This window comes from Daldinia childiae, assembly GCF_008694065.1.
Source record: "Daldinia childiae strain JS-1345 chromosome Unknown Scaffold2, whole genome shotgun sequence".
NCBI classification, from domain to species: Eukaryota; Fungi; Ascomycota; class Sordariomycetes; order Xylariales; family Hypoxylaceae; genus Daldinia; species Daldinia childiae.
In genome coordinates, this window is record NW_022984643.1 from 1,665,796 (window position 1) to 1,682,767 (window position 16,972).

The 16,972-nt window shown below is 46.3% G+C and overlaps 5 protein-coding genes across 6 annotated transcripts; 2 read left to right on the forward strand and 3 right to left on the reverse strand.

Annotated features, from left to right (window-relative positions):
* Window positions 1-3,760: 3,760 nt before the first annotated feature.
* GL218_01369 (uncharacterized protein) lies at window positions 3,761-4,734 on the forward strand (the record flags this gene model as incomplete). The annotated part of the gene is made up of 3 exons (XM_033577834.1): window positions 3,761-4,066; window positions 4,140-4,575; window positions 4,637-4,734. 3 exons carry the CDS (start codon window positions 3,761-3,763, stop codon window positions 4,732-4,734), a joined length of 840 nt encoding a protein of 279 aa, XP_033438774.1.
* A 636-nt stretch (window positions 4,735-5,370) lies between these two features.
* GL218_01370 (uncharacterized protein) lies at window positions 5,371-5,886 on the reverse strand (the record flags this gene model as incomplete). The annotated part of the gene is made up of 1 exon (XM_033577835.1): window positions 5,371-5,886. The coding sequence occupies one exon, from the start codon at window positions 5,884-5,886 to the stop codon at window positions 5,371-5,373; it is 516 nt and encodes a 171-aa protein (XP_033437802.1).
* Window positions 5,887-8,095: 2,209 nt separating this feature from the next.
* GL218_01371 (putative transposase tc1-like protein) lies at window positions 8,096-9,863 on the forward strand (the record flags this gene model as incomplete). 2 transcript variants are annotated; one of them, XM_033577836.1, is made up of 4 exons in its annotated part: window positions 8,096-8,159; window positions 8,228-8,721; window positions 8,776-8,907; window positions 8,958-9,863. In XM_033577836.1, 4 exons carry the CDS (start codon window positions 8,096-8,098, stop codon window positions 9,861-9,863), a joined length of 1,596 nt encoding a protein of 531 aa, XP_033437800.1. The 2 variants fall into 2 exon arrangements, with proteins under 2 accessions (XP_033437800.1, XP_033437801.1); XM_033577837.1 differs by lacking the exon at window positions 8,096-8,159 and having other exon boundaries at window positions 8,347-8,721.
* A 370-nt stretch (window positions 9,864-10,233) lies between these two features.
* Window positions 10,234-11,318, reverse strand: GL218_01372 (uncharacterized protein; the record flags this gene model as incomplete). The annotated part of the gene is made up of 2 exons (XM_033577838.1): window positions 10,234-11,010; window positions 11,151-11,318. The coding sequence occupies 2 exons, from the start codon at window positions 11,316-11,318 to the stop codon at window positions 10,234-10,236; spliced, it is 945 nt and encodes a 314-aa protein (XP_033437804.1).
* Window positions 11,319-12,500: 1,182 nt separating this feature from the next.
* Window positions 12,501-16,655, reverse strand: GL218_01373 (uncharacterized protein; the record flags this gene model as incomplete). Its single annotated transcript, XM_033577839.1, has 2 exons — window positions 12,501-13,607; window positions 16,068-16,655. 2 exons carry the CDS (start codon window positions 16,653-16,655, stop codon window positions 12,501-12,503), a joined length of 1,695 nt encoding a protein of 564 aa, XP_033437803.1.
* Window positions 16,656-16,972: the final 317 nt, after the last annotated feature.

The following is a 16,972-nucleotide window of genomic DNA, read 5'->3' on the forward strand; positions in this document are numbered from 1 at the left end:
ACTAACGACGGGCATGAACCATGGCTGTCAGGTTTATATATCCTCGAGGTGTCCAACGATGAAAGCTAGTGTTCACTAATATAGCTTATTCGGCTCACCGGCACGGATATTTGAGCATCCTTCGACACCACAAGCTCGTACTATCGCATTTTATCCTGTCGATTCCAAGAACGAGCGGTAGGTATAGACTTCTATAAGGTACCTAGGAAGTCATAAAGTTAAGATAAAGCATCTCGACGAGAAATAAAACATATTAACCGATACTTTCATAGTAAACAGCCCACATTGAGTAAACCTATCTCCAGCATAATATGTACCGAGTAAGATAAACGCAAGCTAAGCATGAATCTCCAGACTCTTTCAACCTATAGTGACATATAATGGACTCGGTACTTCGATTCAACTAAAGGGGTAGTATTTAATATTTTCATGCCACGTATGCTCTGAAAATTCGTTTGAATAAATTTGTCTCAATCCTATAATATACGTCGAGTAAAATGGACGAGAGAGTTCCCAGGAAAATAAAGACGGCTGCTAAGGCCATTTATGATATACGTTAGTCATGATAAAGGATAGATCAGTATCCATATGAGTGTATTAAGTACATTGTAAAATTAACCTAAGACATGAGAATCATACGGATTTAAAACAGTATATTACAAGGTAAATTAGATCACTAGAATATCCCATAATATAACACCAGGTATTTGCTAGATGGTCTAACTTTGAACAGTTGTAAATTTCCCATAAATACTCCAAGACTAACCAGGGACTGGCACCAGTTGCCCATTCTAAAGTGGCGCAGGAATACATAACAGGTTCTAATCGTAAAGCTCGTCATATTCGGCGACATGAGGCTGGTTGTTGTTGTTGTTGTTAGGATTTAACGGCGGTATCTTTTTTACTGCCGGTGGAACAGGGACTGGAGCCGGCGGAGGCATTTTTTTACCTACAGGGTGCTTGAACGGTGGTGGATCGGGAAAGTCAGGCGGAGCATGGAATTCCGGAGGGACATCCAAGAAATCATCGTCGTCTTCGTCATCGTCGGCAGGTCCGTCGAAAAGGTCCTCGTCGGGCTGCAAACCTAGGTCACCAAGAACTACTGGTAGCTCCCATGGTGGTATTTCTTCCATCTGTTCTACCAGTAGAGGTCGTGATTCAGGTGCATCGTATAGCATGAGCTGTAGGAAGGCTCTAACAGAGGCGTCCGTCTCACGGGCTACTCCGTTATAAAACGCCTCGGTCCTTGTCTGGACAGCATTTTCGACCAGCGGGAGTACATGCCGTAGGTTGACCATCAAGTTAGGGTCGTTGCTCATCCAGAACGCGACCATATTTTTGAAATCTAGGTCAATTCTCGGATTCTGATATAACAAGGTTGCAGTCGTCCAAATTCCATTCTCAAATGATGGATGCGCCAAAGATTGACTGAGAATATCATGGGTGTGGTCGTTCATGGCTAAGACGAAGAGTAACTGGGGGAAAAAAGTTAGTATATCACCTTTTATAATAAAGAGTACCTAAGGTATTCGCTTACTTTTCCCATCCCGAACAGATTTTCCTTTGGACCCCGATTATCCCCGGTTAAGTGTGCTTGCGAGAACCCGGCGAGTTTAAGAGGGGCCACGAGGTCATGTTCCGGGAAAGTGTCCGGGGCACCAAATATAAGATTCTTGCTATCGATACGCCCATGAACTAAGTCTCTGGGAGCGGCGTCACCCGGTGGGATGACTTCTAGTCTTGCTTCTGGAATTTCTCCCCTATTTCTAGCGTTGTGATCTTCCCGTGAAGGCCTCGCGTATGCCATTGCTACACATGCCCTCAACACTTTTGGGGGGGTTAGCATTCGAGAATTTGAATATTAGGATTTAAAAACAAAAAGGAAATAGGTGACATACTACAAAGGGCTATAGACCAGAGGACTCGATTCGGGACGGGAACCTGATGAGTAGTAATTCTATATAACAGCCTGTCCAGATTGCCATTCTCGAGATACTCCGATACCATATATGGGTAGTCGTTTAGCGCCGCCAAATTCAATTCCTTAACAACCCTTCTAGTAGTCATTTTACGATCTTCCCTTCCCCTTCTTAGCTGAGAAGGGATGTGAGGATCCCTAATTGCTTCCCTGGTTCTTACCCTGAGCTGTCGAAATAGTCGAGAAATCTCATCAGCCGCATTCTCGGCAGGGCCACCAGCTGGTGGATTGTCTGCATTTAGCGGAGGCGGGTATTCACATGTGATTAATGGGTTTAAGATGTGCTCTGCGGGGTGCATAGCCTACTGTGGTGTTAGCATAGCGAACTTTACAATCAAAATAATATAAACCTCGGACCTGAATTGTTTCGATCTCGTTCCTTAACGTTTCCTCGGCATCGTCGCTCAAGGCCCGTTTTATGGCTAGTCTGCGGTACCGAGTCTTAGTTACATGGCCTTCCTTAACTCCTAAGCGAACAACTATATTCCCTATACTGTAGCTTTCAAGTGCTTCATATTTCCATTTCGACACCACATTATTGAAGTTCAGCTTTAACTCGTTCAAATTTCTATGGATTTCGGTAGGTAAAAATAAATGATGCCTGTGCCCGGGCGGGAGAGCAGGGACGTTTGCATATTGCGGTTCTGCCATTCTTCAAGCTAGCGTTACTGTGTAAGTTGAAGGGTTGAGTAGGGTATCTAAATCGTAGCTTAGATCTCGGGGTAAAATACATAGGACGTTTCTAGATGAAATATGAAACAATAAACGCTTATGGTAGATATACGAATCTATAGGAAAAAGGATGGAATTGATACCTTCTCGCTTCCTAAGATAAAGCAAGACGTTTACGGTCAATTCGAACAAAGAATTAATAACCAATTCACGAGCCTCTGTTAATACCGTTGTCCTAAATGTAAAAGAGAATTATTTTATATCTGTTTTCGTCCGTGGAGGGTTATTCTAGTATGAAGACTTTTGGAGCTATATATATTTTTCTCGCGCTGTGGTTGTTGCCTCGCCATTTTACATACCAACCCGGTGATGGTGAGCATTTTCTAGATGAACAGCGGGCTTTATTTGTATATATACCTTAGTTGTATTATATTCAATCATCTTGAAACCAACATCTCTGGGTTGCGTTTCAAGTAGGCGGTCGTAAGAAGCTGTTTAATGGGCCTATCGGAACTATTTTGTTGAATTGGTGTAGTTTATCAAATCTTGTAAAGCCTTTGGGAATAATTAGAGATGTATCTAAATGTTACCTATATGTACCTATGTACCTGGTTACCTAAACATACATGTACCTAGGTACCTACGGGAAGCTGCCGTGTTGACCTCTAGCTTTAACCAATTAGAGGGCAGTATGATGGACTAACCGCCTAGCTTTTCTCCCGGCCAACCAAGCAAGAGGAAAGCTCGAACCACACTATCCCACCTACCCCTAGCTTGTAGCTTTTTAGAGCGGTCCTTGATTCAATCGTTTTGCGCCGCTGGGAACCGCGATAATATTCTTTCTTAGCCGTATTTCGTGCTCACATACAGACCACAGATCTAATTACTACATACTCTCGTTCAGAAACGCTAATCAATTCTTGTCTATCTTGCCATTCATTGATTTTATCTTGATCCATCTACGTCTCGTACTTCAATTGCTGAGCCGTAATCTACAATTTACAATCTATAATCCACGCTTGCAGCAGAACCAAAACATTCCTTGATCAGCATTAGTTACAGCGCATATACCTATCGCATATCCAAAAATATATCTGCCTGACCGCGAACATGGCAGAAGAATTTACTGAGGATGTCGTCGAGGAGCAGCAAGGCAATCCGGGCGCCGATGTCGAAATGGCCGAGGGTGACGAGGCTGAGGGAACTGTTGCTAGAAATAGTAGCGGAGACCTACCCTTCGTTGAGGGTGCTGATATCGAACCGCGTACTAGCTTCATAAATTATCTTACTAGTCCTGTCGTGACTCTGGTTGTCGGCAATGGCGAAACGGAGACTATCCTCGCTGCTCACCAAGCCCTCCTTACTCAAAGCCCTTTCTTCTCCGATGCCTGCGCGGCCTTCACTGACGATGGAAGCGTACGTCCCTCTAACACCATCCTGCTAGCTGTTATAACCCCCTATCTTATCATCTTCTAATACCTTTCCGTAGCCGCGACAAATAGAGCTCGCGACCGAGGAGCTAGACGCCGTCGGCTGTTTCCTAGAATTCCTCTACACCGGCGACTACTTCCCTAGGAAGCTTCCTGGCCAGCGACTACTAGAACAAGACCCGTCTATCCCTACCGTTGACGAGACCGGTGAGCAGCTCCTGAAGCATGCGCGCGTGTATACTCTGGCCGAGAAGTTCGGGATGGACAAGCTGAAGAGCCTCGCGAGCAGCAAGATTCACTGCGTAAACTCGACAGCCAAGGGGGAGATCACATATGCCCGCTACATTTACCAATATACCAACAAGGAAGATACGACGGTCCGCGCTCCCGTGGCCAACTTCTGGGCTACCCGCAGCCACACCCTACGTGCGGAGGCAGAGGAAGAATTCCGCTCGCTGTGCTTGGAATATCCTCAGTTCGGTTACGATGTGCTTAGTAAGTTTCCGAGTTGCTCAAATATCTGTACGAGGGAGATCGTGACCCTAACGCATTTTAGCTCGCGTGTTGGACGAGAAGCTCAAGCGGGAGCGGAACGACAAGCTGCATCCGGCAACAGGAAGTGGACGCAAGCGAGCCCGCCACAGCAACGTATAATTGTGCTTTTGTTTTTAATTGTAACTATTCATCCTTTTATTCCAGTTGAGACGGCACTGGAGTCGCGCGAATACTCTGGACTGCATGGTCGAAGCAACTTGCTTGTCTCCTTATACCATCGTATTAGTTTGAGAGGAGGCAAAAAGTTGGGGCCTTTTCGCATATTTGCTTTCAGTAGAGCCCGGGCAAGGTTATGGTGCTTACAGGCTCGATGGGAACAGGATGGGATTCTGTATTATAATAAAATACATTATAAACGTCACAAGAACTCTTGACGGTCCCTGACTTGTAATGAATGCAGCATAGATTATCCCTTACCTAAACACTACGATGCAGTTTTACACTAGAGGTGAACTTGGAGTATTAAGTTTTCAGCCGAAGCAAGGGCGGTGCTAACTATCAGTATTTTAATTTGATACTATCAAACTAGAATGCCATATTATATATTAGGCTACGAATGCAAAGGCAAACTCCCCCTTACGACTAGTCATAACCCTAATAAGGTAAACCTAGACGTTGTAAATCCCAAGTGTAACACGTTGGAACCCATCCGTGATGGAGGTTTATATACGTGGTGCTCCCATTATTTCCACCTTTTTGTTACGCCCAAAAAATTCTTCAGCTCCATCTATTAATCTATAGCTGCAAGGCACCGAACGCCGTTGCGGAGAAGAGCAGAGCTACGATTGTAAAACCTAGGGTGCTCACAGTAGTGTATTCGGGCCGGAGGCCAGCGGCGGCACCGGGAGATTCTGTCGAGCTCGGGCTGCTGTCGCTGTCGCCGCTCTGGGTCGGCTCCGAGCCGCCGCTATGCGTGACGACGATGCTAGCGCTGGCCGAGGTAGGCAGAGGCGCCCCCGTATCGGTGGCCGTAGCTGTGGTATTCTGGTTGCAGAAGATATTCCCAGGAGAGGCCCCCTTATTGCCTAGACACTTGGTAAGGTCGCCAACGGTCTGGCCCGCGGCGAGGCAGTAGAGTCCGCATCCGTCATAGTAGGAGACTACGTCGGCAGAACCACAGCACGCGCCCAAGATGTCGGTGTTGTTGCCCGTCGCGGGTAGCGCGCACGCAGCGTCTTGCACTGGGATGACGTAGAGTAGTGCGCCGCAACCCGAAGAGGACGGCGTAGGGGAAGGTGCAGAATCAGCCATTTTCGGTATTCGGGTTTGAAATGATTTCCGGAGCGGGCGTTGCGAGTGAGTACCTATATGATAGACTGCTTTTGAGAGTAACGAATGTTATTGTTATGTAATGTAATGTTGAGGTTACAATTTAGAATGAATCCTAAGAAATGTCTCGTGCATTCAGCTTTTGGGCTGAGAAAAGCTTTTAAATACGGGTTTGTTGTGAGACCATTCCCGGCCGCGCGAGTGGCCTGAGCTGAGCTGATTCGAGCCAACGCGATTTTTTATTCTCCATCTCGTATCCGGGGCCTGGAAAAAAACAACAAAGGCTTGTTAGATAGCTTGGCTCGACAACGATTAGTTAAGATGATGAAGACGATTGGACGACACGGCAATTGATGTCCGTGCACGACTCATCAAGTAAACCAAACGCATAGAATAATAATAATATACCTAACTAATAAATAATACGTTATAATAAGATTGTCCCCAAAATAGCAATTAGATATTATATTTCCATCAGTTTTATTATTTGTCTTGTCAGTTCTATTAGTTCTCCTAGCTGTGGGATTTCTTTACATAGCCTCTCCAACGCTACAGTAGCAGCACCGTTTGGGTTATATGTATGTTGTCATCCTCGCTATTCTCGTTATCCTTTAGGGGGTATATGGGAAGCCGGTTTTTTAACGGCGTATTCCATCGACGGTCGCAACCATATGTAAGAGAACGAGCTATCAATGATTGAGAATCCTTCGGAGGATTACGAAGTGATACATAAGCCACCATCTGCATCTCGAACATCCCCCAGAGGGTTACAGTAGATGGAAATTGCCCCTGAAATATATATTACTATTATTTTGTATGTAGGTACTCATACCACACGTGTTGTAGGCAACTGTGGCGTGGTGTCGTACAGAGTAATTCAGCTGAAGCTTCTGATGGTAAGTAAGGAATCACGCGGTCTTTCAGCGTTGTAGTCGTACAGAACCAGAGAGAAGCGCTGCTGCAGGTGAACCACGCAAGGTTATGCCAACTTTATGCTGACCTACCGGAGACCGGCATAATCAGTGTGGGGGTGGACCTGAGCTAGAAAGGTTATGTACCTACATGTAGGTAGGCACCTACCTAAGGTTTAGAAGTGTAAACGCTAAATGGGAACACCACGAGGTAGTGGATCCAGGGGCCGAAACGTCCAGCCCTATGCGTTACAACATGTATTTTCTTAACCTATCCTCATATCATTGGTTCAATATTTACAAAAGTTCCATTAGGTACCCTACCTAACATGTAGATGGTTTCCAAGTACCTCTCTACATTTTTCTTACATACATATACTAATCCCCAGGAGAAAAAAAAATAAGCGATGCGCGTCAAACTACGCCTTGTGTTACCCAAAGAATCCTTTTACAAGAAAGTATTTTCGACTATTCGGCCTCAACGGGAAGCTGAGCCGTTTGCCTGGGTATTGTTGTGTTATAGAAAATAGAATGTTTATTTATTACATTAACTTGGGTACACATACATTAAATTATACTTACCTCAATAAGTATTTTTTACTCTTTGGATAGCTTCGGAACAGAACAGAGACCCAACCCACTATCGACCTACTTTAGGTACCTAAGGTAGAATATCGTCGGCGGCCTAATATAACTTACCATCCCTTAAACAATCTAAACTACCTACCTAAGGTACGTTATTATACAGTAACTATCAATGATTGAGTTGATGATAGTAAGCGGGGCCGCGTTCGGTATATTAGCCAACGGTATCGGTATCGCGAGTATCCAACACCGGGGGGGCAGGGGTAACGTCGTAATGCAACCCTTTTACTGCAGATCTAGCGCACTCGTGATGTAGCAACGGGTCTAATCACTGACAGTTCACCCATTGGCTTATCTCGCTTTTCACTCGACTATTTTTGTCATGACCCTACCCGAGCGGAATTGGAGTTCACCTCCGACTCTGTTAAGATCTCCTGAAATGTGCCCGATTAAACGGGCACAGCCGCTTCTCTAATGAATGGCCACGCCTGGAACTTTATATGAACTACCACGCCTATTTTACATGTTTCATTATTGTGGCTATGCCTCTATATCATGGTATTCGTCTGGTTCAAAAAGTGCAACCCGGCACGTTCTAAAGTCGCAAACGTTTCCCCGCTTCGGCCCGCAAGACTACCAACTTGATTATATCTTGCATCATCATCTTAGGTAATTCACATATATAATAGCACATCATGGTTGGAGTAGCTGGTAGGAGTAAAGGCTGCAATACGTGTCGTAAGAGGAGAGTCAAGTGCGGTAAGAAAAACCCCTCTTTGTCGAATAGGTCTAATCTGATAAGTTTGTGTTATTGAACTTGAGAACAGATGAGGCAAAACCCCAATGCTACCGCTGCATCAAGGCAGGTTTCGAATGTCTAGGCTATCAGAGAGCTACGCAATGGCGACACACTTCTCTAGCTCCGGTTCCTGCATCTCGGTTGCATATGCCCGAGTTCGTAGGCGTTGTGCAGCCGGTGCCTGTAAGTTTCGCGCCGGTGCCGGAACTTAGTCTAGATGCCTTCGAAAGAGATATGTGTACTGCTCACATGTTTGGAAACTTCGTGTGGAGGTCATATGGAACTATTTGGCTCAGCCAAGCATCCGAGGGTAAACTCGGTGGCCTCTCTCTTGATGCTGTGACGGCCCTTTCTCAGTTGAGCTTCGGTTTAAATAATAGGATACAAGAACTTCAGCTCAAGGGAGCGGCTCAATACGGAAGATGTCTGAGGATCCTAGCAGAAGAGCTTCGCAGAGATAGCGCTGCAGGCTACGACAACCGAAGGCTAGTGGTACCTATACTCGTCCTGATGATGGTTTCGGTAAGTCGTCACCAAACCTAAGTTAAAGGCCTCTAATCTAATGATACTACCTAGGCGATTCAAACAGATAGAACTGCTGCGTTCTTTCATCTCAAAGCGATTGAGAAAGTATTAATGCTGTGCGGCCCAAGTGCTTTTCAGCAGCAGCCCTTAAGGAATGCATTCGAAGCTGCCAGGGCCACGCTAGTACGCGATTCAGTTTGACACCCACGAATTGAGTCGCTAACAGCTTATAGTTAACTGCCTCGCTATTTTCCAGGCGAAGAATATTCCTCGAAGATCCGTGCTGGCAAGACATACCATACGCATTAGACCCTTACGCAAAGCCCCAGCAGTCACGTCTCCTTGACATCTTAGTCGCCATACCAGGCTTGCTAGAAGAGAATGCCCACTTTGACAGCATGAGTTATTGTCCAGAGGACAACTCCACAACCCCTTCTCTCATCTCAGACAAGCGTTTGAGTTGCCAGGAGAATTTATGCGAATGTATCGCTGTTCAACTAGAGAAACTTTTCCGCTGGCGCTGGAACTGGCAACGCGAACATGGTCAATACGTCTCGGTAGACAAATGCGCGTGGCAATCAAATACCCCTTCTCCCACAAACTCGGAATTCAGTGGCAGTCCGAAAGAACTTGGTCGCCTGCGGTTCGATCGCTCTGCGCACGCCAATGATATCATGCTCTATAATTCTGCTCTGATGTGGTTGATGACTCTCCTATGGAAAGTCAGCCCGTTACAGGCGAAATCCATTATACAAGGATGCGCACGACATGCTGCTACCTCGTCAGCTCTGTCGCCAAAATCACCAGCGTTATCACATAACATATCGTTCGAGCCGTTAAATCAGCCCGGCGCCGCGTTTTCCATCCGAGACCCCGCCATCGAAATTTGTCGCGTTTTTGATTGGCAATGCCGACACCATGAGCAATGTAGCGCTCTCGATGACCAAGCTTGCCTATATTTATTTCCTCTAGGAATGGCCCGAAGCGTCTTGGATGCCGAGCCGCGCTATCAGAAGTGGATAGATGACATGCTGGATTCAAGCCCCGTTACCGCAGGCTATGGTAGACATGGCGGGAGCGTAGTTGGCTTTAGCTCGTATATCACAAGATGCGCTCTCAATCCCGACATCCGATGCTGAAGGAATACATCTGGGATCTAGGCGAAGGCATCAAGTAGAACGCCTTTACCTAGCATTATTAGCCGCTAGATTTTCATGATCTCACGATAAGAAAGATCTATAAGAGAGGCTTAGAGTAGTACCATACATCTTGGACTCATTTACGATAGTTAATGATAACGATGATGAGCATGGATTTATGTATAATCATTTCTAAGGTTAAAACCCCGTCCTTAGAAACTAAATCTATGCTAGATCGATCATGCTCATACATATGTTAAATGCGTATTATTCAAATATTCTCGTATACACCATGAGAAACCAAAGCCATAACACCGTGTCGCTTATAAAACACACCCCCATTAAGAAGCAAGCGCTTTGTTGGCATTAGCTATTGCGTATTCGACTGGTAAGGTACTTGGTACGGCTGCCCCGGAGCCGGTGTGCCTTGCGTGTTATAAGGGGCAGGCGTGCCCTGAGGGCTGTATGGCTGCGCAGGCTGACCAGTTTGCTGAGGGTATACGCCTGTCGTACCAGTATATCCGACGTTCTGCGATGCGTAGGGGTCATATGCCTGGCCCTGCTGGTACTGCGGTTGGCCGGCCTGAGGGGGGTATGCCCCTTGCTGGGTCCATTGCTGATTAGGTTGCTGGTGCAAGAGCGGTTGTGACTGGTTCGCCGCATAGTTCTGCGGTGGAATTCCTGATTGCAGCTCTGTAGCACCCTGTACACCAACGCCGGTATTATTTACCCCGGTGGCAGTGCCCGCAGCAGAGGCTTTCTCAGGGTCGCTGGTGGAAGCACCGGCAAACGAGAGACGGAAATAGTGGCATACGTAAGCGAACGTAGGGACGAACAATAGCATTACGAGAGCGCAGACACCAGCTATTCCGCTTAGAACGCCCAGAGCCCCATCCGTAGCCACACCAGCGCGCTTCCATACCGTACAATGACCGCTGTTAATCGTACTGCCGTCGCTGACGCAGCTTGCAGTAACGGGTACGGTGAATTTGCTCCGCCGGTTCGCGGTGGCACCCATGGCTGCTAGCCAAAATATTATCATGAGCCCATCGAGCACGAGGATCGCCCACGTATTGTAGGCGCGGCGGCAAGACGATACCTTCTCGGACAAGAGGGCGTACACAGCGATGATCCAAGTGAATAAGCCCTGTTCGGTAGGAGAATAGTGTTAGTTTTAAACCTATCCGCTTTGGAAGAATGGGGGGTAGAGGACGAGGACACGAGAAGGCATATAAGGAGGGGAAATTCCGAAAAAAAAAAAAAAAAAAAAAAAAGGTCAATACTTACGCAGACGATAACGAAGCCGAGCTCATCATAGTATAACCCGTGGATCCACCATCCTGTCAAGGCGACCGCGATGAGGGCTAAGACGATTTGGAGCACTCGAAGCGCTATGAACCATTTCGGGGTTGGGATGATAACCTCCCCTCTCTTATGTGCGTCTGCCGCTTCCATTTGAATGGTTGCTCCAAGTCTCGACTCTGTTATTTGTCGTGTAACAGGTAACTACCTTAAGTAGGTACGTAGTAGTTTCTCTGATCGACCTCGTGTCTCCTATTCGAGGGTTGTCGCTTTTAAGATGTTGGATACTAAGCCGCACGTGCGATAGACTGTTCGACCCAAGATTTTATAAGGCCTACCAGATCTTCTGGGGAAATATCAAGCACTGTCCTCTCGCGAGCGCAAGCCCGGTAGTTTTATAGACGGCTCCCTCCACTCCCCCTCCCTCCCCCTTCCCGCATTGGTCCAGATCAGCCTTGATATCCACGAAGGGTCTCCTAGTCACTCACAACCCGCATCTGTGCCTAAATGCCATTTAGTATCGGGCTTCAGCCAAGGAACTAGGAACCAAGGTCGTTATCGCGAGGAGGAGTCGCAAAGAGCCCGCCGTCAGGTGCCTGTCCTAGCCAGCTGTAGGGTTCTTTCAGCCGCACCAAGTGGACGCTTCGCATCTGATTGGCCTCGCCCGCTTCGCTTCCCATACCGCATAGCAGACTATTGTTCAGCCGATTCCCGATTGAGAACCAACTTGGCTCAACCAGCCACTCACAGCGTTCCCTCAAGCGAGCCGTTACGCTAATTATGTCCAAAGCTACGCTCAACTGTAGGGGCGCCTTGGCAAGGCAGATTCAATGTTCTTCTTTTTTTACACGCAGTCGACGACGCTAATTAATTAATAGACTGCAATGACACCATGGCGGTATATCGTCCGTATTATGGACGGTCTTCATCTTGATGATTCTAACTGGAGTCTTGAGCTGGAATTCTTGTACGAGGACTATGTGATTAGCGTTTCATTATTGTTCATCTATACATCTAATACAGGTGAATACCTACGAGTACCTAATAATAGGTACGAAAATGCCGTATAATTTTATGACCCTACTAATTAAAATGAGACGACATCAGTGTAAGCTTATATTTAAACTTCTTCTCCCCAGTATTATATAGCTACCTCCTACCTATGCATAAGATATGCCTTTAGATCTTTAAAGAAGTGAAATCCAATCCAATGCTAGGCTTAACCTAACCTTCTCAAGCCAGTAGATGAATATATAGGAATCTAAAGGTACTTACTATTGGTATAACTAAGTGATTATAAGCATAGCTTAGATTAAGGCGCCAGCACGAAGCCGCTCAGATTAGCGTGGATTGACAATATTTATCTAAGACAATGATATGTTCCGGATGCCTCCGTATTTTTATGGCAGGTTTCCCCTTGGAATACTTTGCCCATTCGGTGTTGACCGTAGGAGCGCTAGGGCGCCTCTCTTCCGTAGGCGCAACCCAGGTTCCTAGCACAAGGAAGCTCTCGTCTTCAACTTTCATCTTGCCTCTAAATATTAGTTTTCCCTGGTCATCTTTAGTGAATATAACCTCCGACCCTATACCATCCTCTGCCATCGTTTGCAAGCTGGCGTCCGAGAATCCCCTCCAACGCATCTCCCAATTTTGAGTTCCTTGCGGCTTGGGGCCAACCCATACTCCCGGCTTCAAGACGCAAGCTTTCTCAAAGACTTCTAAGGAGTCTTCTAATAGACTGTTAGGCGTAGGGCTCGGTCGAAAACGTGCAAGGGCAAGTAAATCGCCAGCTTCGATTATAGCCCAGAGCTGTCGTCCGGCTTTTTGGTGCTTCGCATTATTATCCATCTGGATCGTCATGGTCATAGTCACAGGCTTGCCGTCGGACACACCCAAAGCCTTAGTCAGTCCGATGGTACTGATCTCATACTTTCCCATGATATTCCAAGCCCAATCGGGGCGCTCTTCAAGATAGCGTGATGTCGCACCCGCGTTGACGATAAACCCGGGGATTGGGCCGGGTTTGTTCTTCGTCGAAATGACCCTTCCCGTACGAGGATTCTCCCATTTATTGTGAGGTTTGGGCAGGGGTCCGCCAGCATCCTGCAACGCCAACAACTCTCGCTCATCTTCCTCGGTATCCGAAGGAGGCTTCTGTTCCCACAGAGGCTCGTAGAGTTGTTTCCAATCCTCTAACATCCGGGACGCATCAGTTTGCGCCGTCGGGTCTTCGGCAGCAACCTTATCCTCGTCGCTCTCGGGGCTCGTGTCTTGCTGCGTCCCCTCTAGGATCAAATGCTTGCCCTTGTGCACCATAGAGAACTTGATGCGTATCTGGAGGCCTTTATTGTTTTCGCCGGGGTCATTTTCCTCTTCGAACAGGAACTGGCCTTGTGCCCGAGACTCTCCGCCTAACCTGAAGCCGTCCTCCTCGCCGCGCCACTATCCAAGAGATTAGTCATAGACCTCACGATCAGGGGAAATGCCCAAATGATGTTATCCCAAAGCGGGCATTATTAGTGATTATGACACCCAAAATAAGCCAAGACAAAGAGCCTTTGAGGTTACATACCCTCATCAACCACTCTTTCGATTTCGGGCCTGGTCTCACATCCTCAGCCAATTCACATGCAGCCTCAAAATCAGAGAGAAATAGTTTGCCGTTAGAACTTGACGTGATAGCGTTCTTCGGGCATAATCGCATTCTACCAGTAAGATTCAAATTTGGGAAATTGAAGAAGGCATATAGCTGACACGTATGAGAGCTAGTATGCGTATAACGCATATCTAGAACATAGTCGTTAGCATCCACGGGCTGGTACTTATTTGCACAACCAAGGGTGTAGCGGCCGGTCACATCCCAAACCGCTGTGCTCGTTTTGCTTGAGCTCTTGTGCCTGACGCGTTTTGCCGGCGCGTTCTGTGTCTGAGGATTACCGCTGGACACTTTGAGCGACCTTTTTACACCTAAAGGTGACGTCATCGTGTTCGAACTGGATACTAATTTTCCATAAGATGAATTAATATAGAATTATAAGCTGAAGGTATGACTAAGTGAGCTGGTAGAGAAACGAAACGAGAGCTGGCTTCGATTCACCCGCGTCCGAGGAAAATGAGGCGAGCGCTTATCCCCTTGAGCCCAAACCAGGCCGATCAACGCTAAAAAGGGGCCCGGGTTTGGAGCTCCGGGGATAAACCGTGCCCAGAAGCCTCTCTCTAATAGACGGGGACTAAAACCAGGGGCTCAAAAGCTTAGACCAATGATGTCAATTTTCGAGATCATGAAGTAACAAATGCATCCAGTCCGGGTCCACCGCTACTAAAACAAAGTAAGCTGCCAATCACTCTTACATGATGGGTCTAAAGTCGTTACGCGTGGGGCATGGAGGGGGTATCTAAGGCATTAGCAATGGTAACAACTGGACGATCAGACGTCACGACTTGAAGAAATTGATAGATGGTGTATATAGGTGGAAGATCTGGTTCTGCTAACTAGCGGTTCTTATAGTATCTTTATGATGGGGCTGAAATATCCGGACCTGGGCAGTGAACATACCTGTCTATGATCCAAATACAGCAAGACATCATATCGCTAGCTTTTTCCCCTATTGCCTTTCGTAAATCTCATAAGTTCAATAGAAATAGAAACATTAGTTAGATAGGCAACTCTAAATTATTAGGTAGAAAGCATCGCTACTCGAATAGAAGGTGTAGCGGTCAGTTTGGGGTAATTTTCTTTGCGAATCTATGGTCATATGGGGTGAAGTGATAGATGAGTTAGCAATAGTGACATATTTGTGGCCATACTGTAGTCATGTGTAACCACGATCTATTAACCAAGAACTTACGGTATCTAGACGACAAAAGAAAGAAGTAAACACATCGGTAGACAATAGAGCCTGAGGTGGTAGATGGTGAGGAGTGAATGATACCAAGTTTCCAAAGTAATATAATATGTGATGAATTATCTCCTATACCTTTGATAAATCAAGAAATTAACCGGCAATAAATATCCATCTCGTAACTATTCGATAAATACCCAATGATATCTCTATTAACCATACTATACCAACATATAAAATACGGCTAGTCTACGTCATCGCCCGTACTTAGTCTCATTCTAGCTGGCCATGAGCTCTTCAAACCAAACAGGGTGGTCATTATTGCCCTTGCAGTAACTCTCTTACCCGGATCAAGTACATCCATATCATTGTCGAGCAGTGATCCGTATACAATCCAGTTCTGCCAGGTTGATTCTTCCGTCTTGATTGACAGCCACGCGACGTAGGAAACCCATAACGGCCAACAGATAACGACGAACCATCTACAAGCGCTCTTAACCAACCAGTGCGCAACCATAATCCATAAGCCAGCCCCCAAAGACAGCTGTATGTTACTCCTCTTCATGAATATCTGACCAAGTAAGGAATCATACAAATCGGTTATGTTAAACTGCAACAGAAGCGCTTGAGCGGCGACTGCGCAACTGCAGGTAATTTGGTAGGCCGTGTATGCTAACAGATGCATAGCCGTCGCCCGGAGAAGCTGGAAAGCAAGTTTAGAAAAGGGGTCTTGGCCACCTAGTCCTAGGATGATTGGCTTTTCCGCTCTCGACATGAATAGGAAGACAGACAAGTACAATAATGCTGCTGTCCACACTTGTAGAAACGACGGGACTCCGTACTCCCAGAGTAAAGTTCTCGCGTCGAATGGATCATTTATCTCGGGCCTAGGCAGAGCGAAATAAGAAGGTAAGCACGCAACAAACTTGGTTAGGTCTGCTGGTACCAATTCTGATACCAATTCCACTAGCCAAAGAACGCCGGAGCCCGCTATTTGTCGAATAGCTGATAGCTTTACCGCAATTACAAAGTGGAAAGCCAATATAGTAACATCACTGACCATCTCAATAATAGGCTGGTGAAAGTACGTTTTATCGTGGTAGAATGGAACACCATTTTCCCAATCGGCACGTCCCTCGTTGTCAACAGGACCCCAACCTAGGCGCTCCACAAAGAAAGCTTTTACCTGAAGTGATATGATGTCGATTATGGTTTCCCTCGCCAGGTCAAGTATATTGCCGATGACCTCGAACACCAACGTGCTGAAGAAAGAGATAGCTACCGTGATAACTATCCTGAAGGATATGCGTAAGAGGTAGCACCTATACCCGCGTTGGAACAGCCATTCCGTATCTAACTCGAAGTGTATGAGAAATATTAGCACTAACAGCGTGGCACAGTACCATGTTCCGTTAAGGTTAAAGGGGAAGGGGGCCTCCTTGTCATCTAAACTCCAGGCTTCGTCTGGATATTCAGGTGGCTCGGCTTCTTGCACACCTCCGTTTCGATGTACGATGATCTGCCACCATGATTCCCAATCTATGCCCTGATCCTCTTCAAAATCCTCAATTTCGAAGTCCAGCTCCGATTCTTGGGCTTGATGTTCCCAATCTTGGTGACCGGGCTCGCTCTGCAATTCGGCGTTCATTATTGTAGATAAACTTAATTGGGGTTTATGAGCACTTGTATGGGGTAATAAATACTACTGCGTGTCCTTCATGGTTCTATAAGCTGGCAATAGACAATGGAGACTACTGCCTGGGTAGTGTACCTTAATATAGAAATTTTAAAGAAAATTTACCTTGTCAATGTTATTATGAAGGTATAAAGAAACAAAGTTGTCTAAGTGTTATGCAAGTGAGCAATACAAAGAAACGAGAGAAAGAGAAGCATGGTCATAGTATAGTATAACAAGTAAGATTGAGGTATGCTTCGCGAGTGGAAAAATAATTAGCGATGCAAATA